Source organism: Macrosteles quadrilineatus, unplaced genomic scaffold (assembly GCF_028750875.1).
Source record: "Macrosteles quadrilineatus isolate MER2022 unplaced genomic scaffold, UCM_ALF_1.0 Scaffold_1__1_contigs__length_201487025, whole genome shotgun sequence".
Taxonomy (NCBI): Eukaryota; Metazoa; Arthropoda; class Insecta; order Hemiptera; family Cicadellidae; genus Macrosteles; species Macrosteles quadrilineatus.
The window spans coordinates 110834616-110846936 of NW_026542594.1; the positions used below are offsets into that span (position 1 = coordinate 110834616).

The window sequence follows — 12321 nt, forward strand, 5'->3', positions numbered from 1 at the left end:
GAATTTGAACGGATGGTGTTTTTGGCCTCTAGGGACCTCAAAACGAAAAAAAAAAATCGGTCCCGCGTCCAGGTCTTACCATGAGTATTACGGTAATAGCTTATTCCCTATATGGGAAATTCGCTAAAAGAGAAAGGAAATTTAACATTCAAATTCAACTGTAGCCTACAACAAACACATTGGACTTCATTTTTCACCCGTACAATTGGTTAAAGTATTTAAGTATAAAAAAACAGTCACTATTAAAAAACGAGTATTGTATAACAACAGGAGAGGGAATTTGACATTTAAATTCAACTGTGCAACATAAACATTGGTCTTCATTTCAACCCTTGCAATCGGTTAAACTCAGCTTTCTTTGCTGGAAATAATTTATGATTGTTAATACCAAGTATTCTTGATGGAGGATATGATTGTAATGTAACTGGAATGTAGGTCTTCTGCCATTATTAGGACGATTTAGCGACGGCATTTTAATACTGGCCTTAATAATACCATTGGCCATTGGATACAGAAGATTTTGATGAAAAAGCTGGCTACAAATTTAACATGGGGATGGAATGTCTAGTTGTATTGATAGTCAAAGATAAAACATAGGCCTACAAAAAATGTAGGGCTATTTTAATGTAAGACTCAAATGTAAAACACCTTTAAAAGACTAAAATGAACTGAATCATCAGTCATGTATTTCAATGTGTAAAAACGTAAAAACTGCAAAAAGACTACTTATTGAACAATAAAATAAGATGGCTGAAATGTAGGCCTAAACATAAGTAATAAGTAAACATCGCATTCAGCTGATTTAAGTGAAAACAGAATAATAATAAGGAGGGAAGACATGCCTTAAGTATACAATGTAGATAATATAATTAAAAATTAGTAGCCTACTTCTGGACAGGCCTAGACCATTATCCATACCGTGGTTAAAAGTGTACTTCTATAAGCCCAGGTTTACTTATTACGGTTGTAACTGGACGTATGTATAGTCCGTGGCTTGGCAATTAAATAACAGTATTTATATAGGATAGGCTACTGTTATCAACATTTGAAATTACTGAATTATTACCAAATTACTGTTTCACAAAATGAAGATTCCATTTTCAGCCGAGCCATTGAAATGAGGATTTGCCGAACAATTATTAATATTACAGAATAGTATTTAATGATATACAACTTTTCACATTTCATAAATTATATGTTAGTTTTGCTATGGTCAAAAGGTACAAATCCAAATTTTTTTTTCATTTGGTTTTTATGTAGTAATTTGCTAGAATCATTGACTTTATATAAAGTCAATGCTATAATACTGTAGATGGTTTGTTAAGACCATATGCAAGCATTTTTGAAATCGTTTCCCCGTTTAACCAACCATTCCAAAAGATAAAAATTATATGGTGTAACACAAATTAACAACCCGATCACCTACTTATAACCTACACTTTACCTTCCTAATCTAACCTTACTTCAAAACACTTAATGTAGTCACGAATACTCATAAACCCCGACCTACCTTCCCCACATGCCTAAATTAGATCAGTGTTCAATCTGCGTTTTATTTAAGTGTTATAACTTACTGCACCGTCGATGTAATTCAACATAATATAACCTGTGAGGTATTCGGTATTATCGGATTAAATATCGATTTCGATGCGGTTTCTAACATTGGTTGTTTCTAATCAGCTGGCAACACATATAGGTTCCCAAGAAAGTAGTCACGTCCGTATCCCTCCGCTCCTTGTTTATGCTCCGTGCATTGAGAAAGTAGTTCCGTATATTTTCTCGATTTGCAGTGAATTCCGCGCCTTGAAAAAATGTTTTAACGGTATTTTCTTGTTTATTAAGATCATAGGAATGGCTTAAAAACGTTTAAAAGAAAAGTCTAGAAAGTTCAGAAATACCTTATGGTTCTCTTGTTTACATTTTTCTTGTAAACAAAAAACCTGTCATGGCTACTCTAGTCCCATAAGCCTAATGTTTAAAATTTGAAATTTTAAGTTCGTTTTAAATTGCATTAGCGTTATCTAATTTAAATTTGTTTGTTTAAAAACCATCTCACTTTTAGTCTAAGTAATTTTGTTAAGTTTGGCTGAAATGCGTTCAGCCGTTATTGAGTGATGTTTCTCTATTTGTTGCATTGAAGTTGATCCCAAAGAGCTTCGCTCACTTCGCTCGCTCCGCTCGCTCCGCTCAATAAATTTTCATGCATATACAGGGTGTTCCGTAAGTAAACAGCAAAATTGCAGGAAATGGTTCTATGGGTCAAAAAAGGTGAAAATAAAGAATAACATTTTTTCTAAAATCACTTTGTTAAACAGATATCCGCCATTTTGTATTTTTTGAAAAACATTTTTCTCTTTTGCGTTTTTTAATCGATTTTTATGAAACTTTGTATGTACGTTAAGGTATACTAGACCAGTGTTATAAAAAAAAATCATCTTGATTTAAATGAAAATTTCAAAATGGCGTCCATTTAAATTTTTAAAACTTAAATTACTCAAAAACGGCAAATTTTATGAAAAGATGTCAAGAACACTTTTACTTGGTATTTTTAATTCCCTACCAAACGATACCAAGTTAAAAAAGATCGAATGATAAATAGCTGAAATATTACGATTTTTAGGTGTAAAATGGGGTAAAATAAGGCTAAAATAGTCCTGTTTACCCCCTTTTACAACTAAAAATCTTAATATTTCAGCTAATCTTAATACTAGACTCAAAAACGGCTGATTTTATGAAAAAAGGTCAAGAACACTTTTAAATAGGGGTTTTAATTCCCTATGAAACGGTTTCAAGTTCAAAAAGATCGAAAAAGAAATTGCTGAAATATTAAGATTTTTAGTTGTAAAATGGGATAAAAAAAGGGTAATCTAGTCAGTTTTGCCCCCTTTTACAGCTAAAATCGTAATATTTCAGCCATTTATTATTTTGGTCTTTTTTAACTTGGTATCGTTTGATAGGGAATTAACAATGCTAAATTAAAGTGTTTTCATAAAATCAGCAGTTATAGAGTAGTTTAGGTTTGAGAAATTGAAATGGCAGCCATTTTGAAATTTTAAGGTGAATCGAGATTAATCTTTTTTTTAATATGCGTCTTTCCTACCTTAACATACATACCAAGTTTCATAAACATCGGTTGGAAAGTCTAAAGATAAATATTTGTATGTAAAAAATACAAAATGGCGGATATCTGGAACAAAGAGATTTTGGAAAAAATGTTATTTTTGATTTTCTGTTTATTTTGACCCAAGGAATCACTAGGTAAAATAAGTCCCCTCCTTTTTTAAACACACTGTATATGATGTATTCTTATGAATTTAAGTGAAAAATGTAAGCTGGTAATAAAGAAAGATGTTTTTTAAATAATATAAATGTACTGATGATTTGTATATCCATCTTTTTCTTGTCCTTAGAACTGTAAAGTAAACGTCTACTCAGCAGGCGCATCGTACGATATAGTTTCTTTCCATGCGTTGCGAAATGCTAAATTTCCCTTCCTCGTCAATCCAAGTTATCTATTGAACCACTGATTGTAAAAAATTAAAAAAATTCTATTTTACGCATCAAACTTTTGGCTACAACTTTGCCACAGACAAAACCTCTCTAACCAAAAAATAAAAAAAATTCTCGCAAGCTAACTTTTTCTTGTTACAAATTACGATTTAAAACTATTTCACCATACATATAAATTTTTATTAATTAGATCGGTAAATAGTTTGAAGTTCCAACAAAACGGTCATCAAGTAGGACTAACCAAGCAGCTCTGTGCCAATTTTCAAAATTTTAGCACAAATTTAAGTACACCAAAACACAAAATTATTGAAGTCATGCGTCGAGAGGACTATCGATAATCTATCGATACTTTTTGGAAATGTAGCATTGCTTTGTAATTTGCATTATTTGCTACTAGGGGTCTGCGGTACAGAAAATTTAAGGTCGGTACGGTTTGGTACGGTACAATATTTTGTACCTCGGTTCTCGGTACAAAATCGGTATGGTACGCGGTTACCCGTATTATTGCGGTTTTATTATCAGAACTGTATCCAAACCATTATTTTTAACTTTAATACATTGACATTACTATGAAAATGGATAGTATCCTACATTCATGGTTTTCTAACAACAATTACTGTACCACACATTATTAAAACAAAACCTTTTACTATTAGGAGGATTGTGTCAAGAAAAATCACAGTTAAGATAAAGGCTTTACCTATTTTACTCTGAGATACTTTGAATAGCCATCATAAAGTGGTTTAAAAATAGGATAAGAGTTTTTATGAATAAACATGTTTGAAACATTTATTGACAAGATAATTTCACAAAACTGGTAAATTAATATTTAAACACCCCCGCCGCAGCAAACCTGCCGACTAAGCGAATTTCCATTTGTCTGAATTGATTTTCAATTAAATATATTTTAATAACATTAGGTTTAACGAGTACCTAGGTTTGCTGCTACAAGGAACCTAATAAAGTGTGTTTTTGAGTAAAATATTGATAGCTTAGTACAAAATAAATAAATTTGCCAAGTTTGATCAAAATATATCCATAAACAAGCAAATTACAACATTTGACAATATTCTCCATAAGAATAACATGGGAATTTTAAATTTACAATTTTTTAAATTTTCTCCGTTACTAATAATCGAACAAAAATACTTTTATATACTAAATTATTTGTTTTTTTAAGGTCTTTAAAAAGGTCTAAAAAGAAATTGGGAAATTTTGTGTTTTGAGGGTCAAAAGTGAGAAAAACCAATTTTTACCCCATAAAACTCCCCCTAAAGCCCCGTTCCCATGGTCCGATCATGCTGGTTCGCGAACTCATTCAAGTTTATCTCGCTTTACACCTTTAAACCAAATTTCATCAAAATCGGACCAAAATTACTCAAGTTATCGCGTTCACGGACGTATATATATATATATATATATATATATATATACACATATATAAAAATTTGAACGAATGGTGTTTTTGGCCTCTGGGGACATCAAAATGAAAAAGTAAATCGGTCCCAGGTCTAGGTCTTACCGTGCCACCTACGGTAATAGCTACTTCCCTATAGGGAAATTCGCTAAAACTTATAAAAGCATTCAGTACGAAGACAGTGTAGTTTTGCCAGCTGTTCACAGCAAACGACAATGAAAAACTGGAGGTTATGATGAAGTAATGGCAAAGAGCATCTTTTTTTTATCAGCTTCAAAACTAGTTATAAGATCGATACAACTCTTGCAAAGTTTTTTTCTGAAACTAAAATTTGGATTATCACAGAGTAAGATTATTGTCCTTTCATTTACAAAGTTAACAACCACAATATCAATCATATCAATCATTAGTTTATCTCAGGCTCAATCCAATTTTCTTTGTATATTTTAAAGCTCTTCCAAAGAATCAAAAGACCCAGGCCTAGACCTAATTATTTAGGAGGGCCTATATATAAATTGATTAGGTTACAATGAGGGTAGCAAAATCACTATCTAGTTCATAAGATTTAGATTGCATAAAGTACCTTTAACACAATAAAAGATACAGGAAACTAAAAAACATGTAAGCCTTAAACAGCCACATCTAACAATATAAGACAAGATACAGAACATGCAATGACATCATTTGAGACCGAGTAGGCTTGCATAACGAAAAAAATATGCAAACAACAACAACCATGCTTGTGGTTTCGTCAATAGAAAGATAAAATATCTATAACAAATATTTTAACTTATAAAATAAGATTGTAGATTAGTTACAAGTTTAATATGTAGCTGTTGGACTTTCACTCATGATCTGCATATAAGTTAGCATGTGACTATTAATTTTATTTAAGTCATATGTTTATGTTTTTATATTTGATTATTGTCTTTGTGTTTTTCCTTGATTCAATTAAACACTAGTTTTCTATTCTGTCTAAATTTAATTTTATATTCATGAGTTTTAGAGTCAATTCCACATTTAATATGCTCTCCCCTTTAGTAGCCACAAACAGTTTTGAAAATACTAACTGAGTTAGAGATAACATTTAACAGTCATCATAAAACTATTATTTTTATCATAAAACAGAATTAGGGAAAGTCGTAAAGAAATAAAAGTGATAAAACTCAACAGTTCTTGGAAGTACTTGAATACAACAATTATTGTCGTGATAAAATGTTAATGGATTTGGGACTGCTAATGGGGTTTTTATTGCATCATCACCCTAGTAATAAATTATGAAGATGTAAACAAACATCTGATAAGACTTTTATGTGCTTTGAACCAACTGCCGTTGACTACGATAGTAAACTGAAAGTAATTTATTATTATAATAGGCTGTACCGACCGATGACGGTAATTAAGCTTATACCGTACCGACTTTTTCGGTGCACCGCAGACCCCTATTTGCTACCAATGAAGCCGCAAGATACCCGAATAAAAGCCAGCTTCACTACAAGTAAATTCTACTACACCTAACTTTCCAAAGAGAGATTATATTGACAACGTTATGTAATTGATAAGGCTGAGACAACTGACATCCGCATGTCCAGGAATTCCAGCTTTAACAGTAACCTCACGACCAATTTCTCAAAACTATGCTAGAGCATTATTCATTGGCACAGTAATACGCTAAGATGACCGATGTGATGAAGGTAAAAATCAAACTTACACAGCTTAAGGTTGGACCTCCCTTTGAAGTAAGAACGTGCCTTCTCAACAAACAGATATTTCTTTCTCAAATAAAAGCATTGATTTGATCTTCTTTACACTGATGAAATCGCGGAAGCGTTTATCACAAAAGATTCACCAATATGATTTTAATACTATTTAAAGGTTCTTCCAAAGAAAGGAATAGAAACTAGTTAACATAGTAATAATAACTCCGATAACGTGCGGTATGGGAAATATGTTGTCACTAACGCAATAGTCATTATTGTTTTTACACTTATAGCTCATTAAACAATACTAAATGCTCGAAATTTTTTAAATGTTATTCTATTTATCGCAGTTAGATGTATTAGCTCAATCCTTGAAAGTAACCGTCGATTTCGACGGGTTTCACCTAGTAATAAGCAGATGTTTAGTTTCACCAACTGTTTTGTTGATAGCACGCACGGTTATTATTAACTTAATAATTTATGTTAGATTGTGTGGGTATTGAACACAAGATAAAATTATTAAGGCATTGCCATCTCAAAAACGTGATTGGCGTCTTACGGCATTACGGAAAAATCATAAATATCTCCCGCCGCCATGTAGACATCATAATCGTCGCCCGCGGTCACGTAAACGTGATTGTCGTCTTACATGATAGCAGCAAAATTATGAACATCCCCCGTGGTCGTGTAAACGTCCTCTCCGTCTCCCGTGGTCTCAAAAACGTGATCGTCATCTTCCACGATAACGGCAAAATCATGAATATCTCCCACGGCCATGTAGACATCATCATCGTCTCCCGCAGTCACGTAAACGTGATTGTAATTTTGCGCGATAGCGGAAAAATCATTAACATCGCCCTTGGCCGTGTAAACGTCATCATCGTCTCCCGTGGTCTCAAAAACGTGATCGTCGTCTTGTGCAATAGTGTCAAAATCATGAATATCTCCTGCGGCCATGTAAATATGTCATCTTCGTCTACTGCAATCTCAAAAACGTGATCGTCATTTTACGCGACAGCGGCAGAATCATGAACAAAAATGACCATCTCCTGCGGCCGTGTAAATGTCATCTTCGTCTACTGCAATCTCGAAAACGCGTTCGTCATCTTACGCGATAGCGGCAAAATCATGAACTAAAATCAACTTCTCCCGTGGCCGTGTAAATGTCATCTTCGTCTACTGCAATCTCGAAAATGTGATCGTCGTCTTGCGCGATAGCGGCAAAATCATAAACATCTCCCGCGCCATGTAGACATCATCATCATCATCTCGTCTCCCATGGTTGCGACCAAGAAAAAAAAATTGAGACCCCCAAGTGAGGCTCCTTCCTAGGCCGAGGCCCCCGGCAACTGCCGTGTCCACCCTAAGGGAAATTGGCATTATTGTGCTGTATGCTTTAAGCAATCTAAATCTTATGAACTAGAATGATGATAATGACTTTGCTGCTATTATAACCTCATTGTTTGTTACTCAGTTTATAGGCCCTCCTAAATAATTACGTCTAGGCCTGGGTATTTTGATTCTTTCAAAAAGCTGAAAAAATATACTAAGAAAATGTTATTGAGCCCAAGATAAACTAATGATGTATATGTGTCGATGTTAACTTTGCAAATGAAAAGACAATAATCTTACTCTGTGCTTACTGGTAGCCGCTTACCATACCAATTTTGTACCGAGAACCAAGGTACAATATATGTATTAAGGATTTTTTTCCAAAAGTAGTCGAGAACTTAACGCTATGCTAGAGCGAATCATGCCAAACTAATCCACCTAGAGCTGATATCATATCATAATGTTTCCGTGACCGATGGAGTTATTTAGGAAAATATATTCGGTAATCGCACCAAAAGAGGTTATGACAAAGTGTCCTTAAATGTACAGGAATTGTCCATGAATTTTTTATCCAGAATTTAGTAGACACCCTGTATAAGCTTTTAAGTTTTTTAAGCTCGGCTCGAGCTCGATTCTCCGACTTTGAGCTTGATTTTTCAAGCTTGTAGGATCACTTGCATGCCTCTACTTTTTTGTACTAAGTTGAATTTGATACAACTCAGTAACTCAGACCAGTTATTAAAGAATGTCATTGCATTTTCCCACCAACTTTTTATCACTGCAAATTATTAGACTGTTAAAAAAAACAATAATTTTTTAATTTACCTGTAAATAATAAAGATTTTTCTTCCTTTTACAGTGTCATTGATGTAATTGAATTTAATCTTATTGAACGAAAGATATATCTTCCTTTTAAATTGTCATTGATATAATTGAATTTTATCTTATTGAACGAAAGATATATCTTCCTTTTACATTGTCATTGATATAATTGAATTTTATCTTATTGAACAAAAGATATATCTTTCTTGTACATTGTCATTGATATAATTGAATTTAATCTTATTGAACAAAAGATATATCTTCCTTTTACATTGTCATTGATATAATTGAATTTTATCTTATTGAATGTTCAGGTGCGAGGAGCCCCATTAGATGTCCGCCGCACCAACCTCCCTCGTCGCAACACATCACGACGCTGGCGGCCCCCAATGCAGCCCTCAGCCGCGTACCAGGCTCCTTGGCTGCACTTCTTATACGCTGAACCACCATTCGGCAATATCAGGTTCATAATTAATTATTTATCAACAAAAATGGTTGTGAGGGAAGCAGGGTTAACTGAATGGCACAGTTGACACGAGAAACACAAAACTACACACTATACACAAGACATTTGAATATTTTACTGTCAGCATTTTCAACCAAGGGAGATAAAGAAGAAAGAAGGGTAGTTGAAGAGAAAAGTAATTCAGGTAAGCCTGCTATCCTCACAAAAACCCGATGATGATTTTCATTTTAAAGCTTTTACGAATCAGTACTTCAATACGAACAATGTCTATATAGGTACTACATCAAACAACATTTATAACGAAGAGTACCTTTTCTTAGCATCATATAAAATGAGTTTTTATAAACCTTATCTGATAATGCACTCGTGCTGTTCCTGGCTGAAATGTGTTGCTGTATTCCTAATTAATTTTAAGATCATTCTGTCTTTGCTTTAAAAACTCAGAAATACGTTGAAAATGGAGTTTATTTACAACTAAAATTAACTTTTACCTCTCATGTTTATTGTTGTTTCACTAAATGCGATGGATTTGATACATTTTTGTTGAAATAGTGTCTATAACGTGGTGCAGTAGGCAATGATAGTCTAAAATCACCAAAGACCAATACAGGAATCCCGCCAAACATTGATTTCTCAAACTCTTGGGGGTCTTAATAGTCATGCAGCCTGTCAATGTTAACATTTAAATTCCTTCAATGGTTAATAATGAGTATTTTTTAAGCAGTTTACTTCATAAGTGTTTGCTGATACTGAAGACTCATACACAAGGATGGGTTTACCTATTTATACACTCTGTTACACTTCAAAATAAAACATAAACAAATTTAAAAAACCTTTAAGTAAAATAATTTTATGAAAACCCCTTTAAAATTGTGTATATTAGTGTTAGTTATATTACTGATCGCCTAACCCAACGAACTAACTTTGTTTAGAAGTTTGATGAATCAATTGCAAAAATAAACAAATTAGGAATCAAATGTTAAAATACTTACTATGTTAAAATACTTCAAATAGAAAATAAACAAATGAACAGCTCATTTCAATATCATTATTCCATAAGGTTAACACGGCAACTATGAGGGCCACTAAGGCAAAGCCCTTACCAGACATTGAGCCCATTTTATAGTTGGCAAAACTTTAGTGAGCTCTTTAAAATGACACCAAAAACGTCAAAATCTGTTAAAAACTCTAGGAGGAGTTTTGTTAACCCCTTCCGAATTAATTATATATATCTATATAAATAAAATTACAGTTTTGTCTGTACATTGCTTAGAATCATGCAGTTTTTGGTTATTTTTACGTTTCATAGCCTAAGAAAGCCGAAACGAGTCTTATCTCAATTTCTGTCTGTATGTCTGTTTGTCGTTTGTCCATTCTGTGACTCCGTCTGTAACGTCAAAATGTCATTTTACATGGCCTACTCCTTGAAAACTAGAGTACAGATCAAGATTCCAATTATTTTTCTGTATTCACTGGATTGGCGAGAGTGTCTTTGGCTATTAAAATATGGCCTAACTACTTCAGAAAAAATATAACGAACCATCAAAAACACAATTTTGTTCGATTTTTGTCAAGTTTTCTCCTAATGTTTACTATTACATTTTATGAAATAACGAACAGCTGTTTGGATCAATTCTCACTTCTAGCTGTCACTGATATTTTTAATTGTTTACATTACATTTTGTTTACCAATACTGCAACATTTCCAATCACATTTTGTACGCAAATCGAAACCCATTCATTGAGGAACCAAGTACGTTAATTGACCTTTTGACTTGCATAACGGATTATTACATTTTATGAAATAATGATCAGCTGTTTGGATTAGTTCTCACTTCTAGCTAGCTGTCACTGATATGTTTACATTAAATACTGTTTACAAATACCGCAACCATTTCTGATCAAGTTTTATAAGCACATCTAAACCAAGTGAGATTAAAAACGTTGTGCCCAGTTTAATTCATTGTAAGTTCAAAGATTGTTCTTGGGTTTTGATAATTAGGGAAAAGGCCGTGAATTAGTGTTGTACAATGCTAGGAAACTTAAATTTTTTAATCATCGTTACCAATAGCTTATAAAAAAGGTTTCCACTTATTAACGGCGCTTCAAGGACAGTTGTGTAAAGTGCAAAGTAAAAAATAACAACTGCAGTGGGTGATCGTGGATGTTGCTGCGACCTTGGAAGATCTCTCTGATTTCGCTGTGATCGTAACAGAGGTTTATTACAGATGTAGCTAAACTCGCTTTTCAAATGTGTCACTTTTTGTTTCTACTTACTTACATTTCGACAACGATATCGGTATTTTACCTACTTAGGAAGTAAAACTACAAATGTCCAAAACCCCAGAACTGTGCGTTTTTTGTTACATTTCCTCCAACTGTTTGCTAGATATATGTACCGATTATCGTTTAGAGATTACGCAATCTTTTAAATAAGAAACCTTTGTTTGGATATAGATGGTTTCTTCAAACTGACATTAATATGTTAACATTAATAGTTGCTTACAAATAATGCTATTAATGGGAAATAACTTTGATTTTCGAAAACTTAAAAAAGATTTAAACCAAAGGAGATTAATAACTTCAGTACTGCACCACATCAAGTGAAAGCTTTTTGAGCAAACCATAGTGAGTTTTTAAAGCTTTACGTTGTTAACGTTACATGTTACATGTTTTGTGGCCTGTGTATTTATTTATTTATATATTTGCCAACGGATTAACACCTATAATACAGTTTGATTAGAAGGACAGTTTGAATTGGTCGAAAGTACTATAGTTTTTTTCTTAAATGTAAACGTTGGTTTTTGGTACTGCTACTCCTTAGAACCGGTGGTAGCAGTAAGAATCATTTTTAACTATTTACAACTACAGTTATTGTTAGTGCTACACCTTATTTCTTATAAAATTTAATTGATGTCTTACTATATAATTTTTGCGTTTTCTGTCTCTACTCCAAAATGTTAGTTTATGCTATAAAAATGATAAAACATTAGTGAAAGATGATTTGAGCTTAACGAATTTTTTAAGTTTGGCGTTGTTAACGTATACATTTTTTCTGGACTGTGTATTTATTT

General features: G+C 33.0%; 1 protein-coding gene across 2 annotated transcripts in view; it reads left to right on the forward strand.

Annotated features, from left to right (window-relative positions):
* Positions 1-12321, forward strand: part of LOC128983245 (E3 ubiquitin-protein ligase RNF38) — a 186972-nt gene that overhangs the window by 138747 nt on the left and 35904 nt on the right. For both annotated transcript variants that reach the window (XM_054402489.1, XM_054402482.1), the window contains one exon: positions 9096-9244. In XM_054402489.1, coding sequence (XP_054258464.1) covers positions 9096-9244 — 149 coding nt within the window. The remainder of the gene's footprint in view (positions 1-9095; positions 9245-12321) is intronic.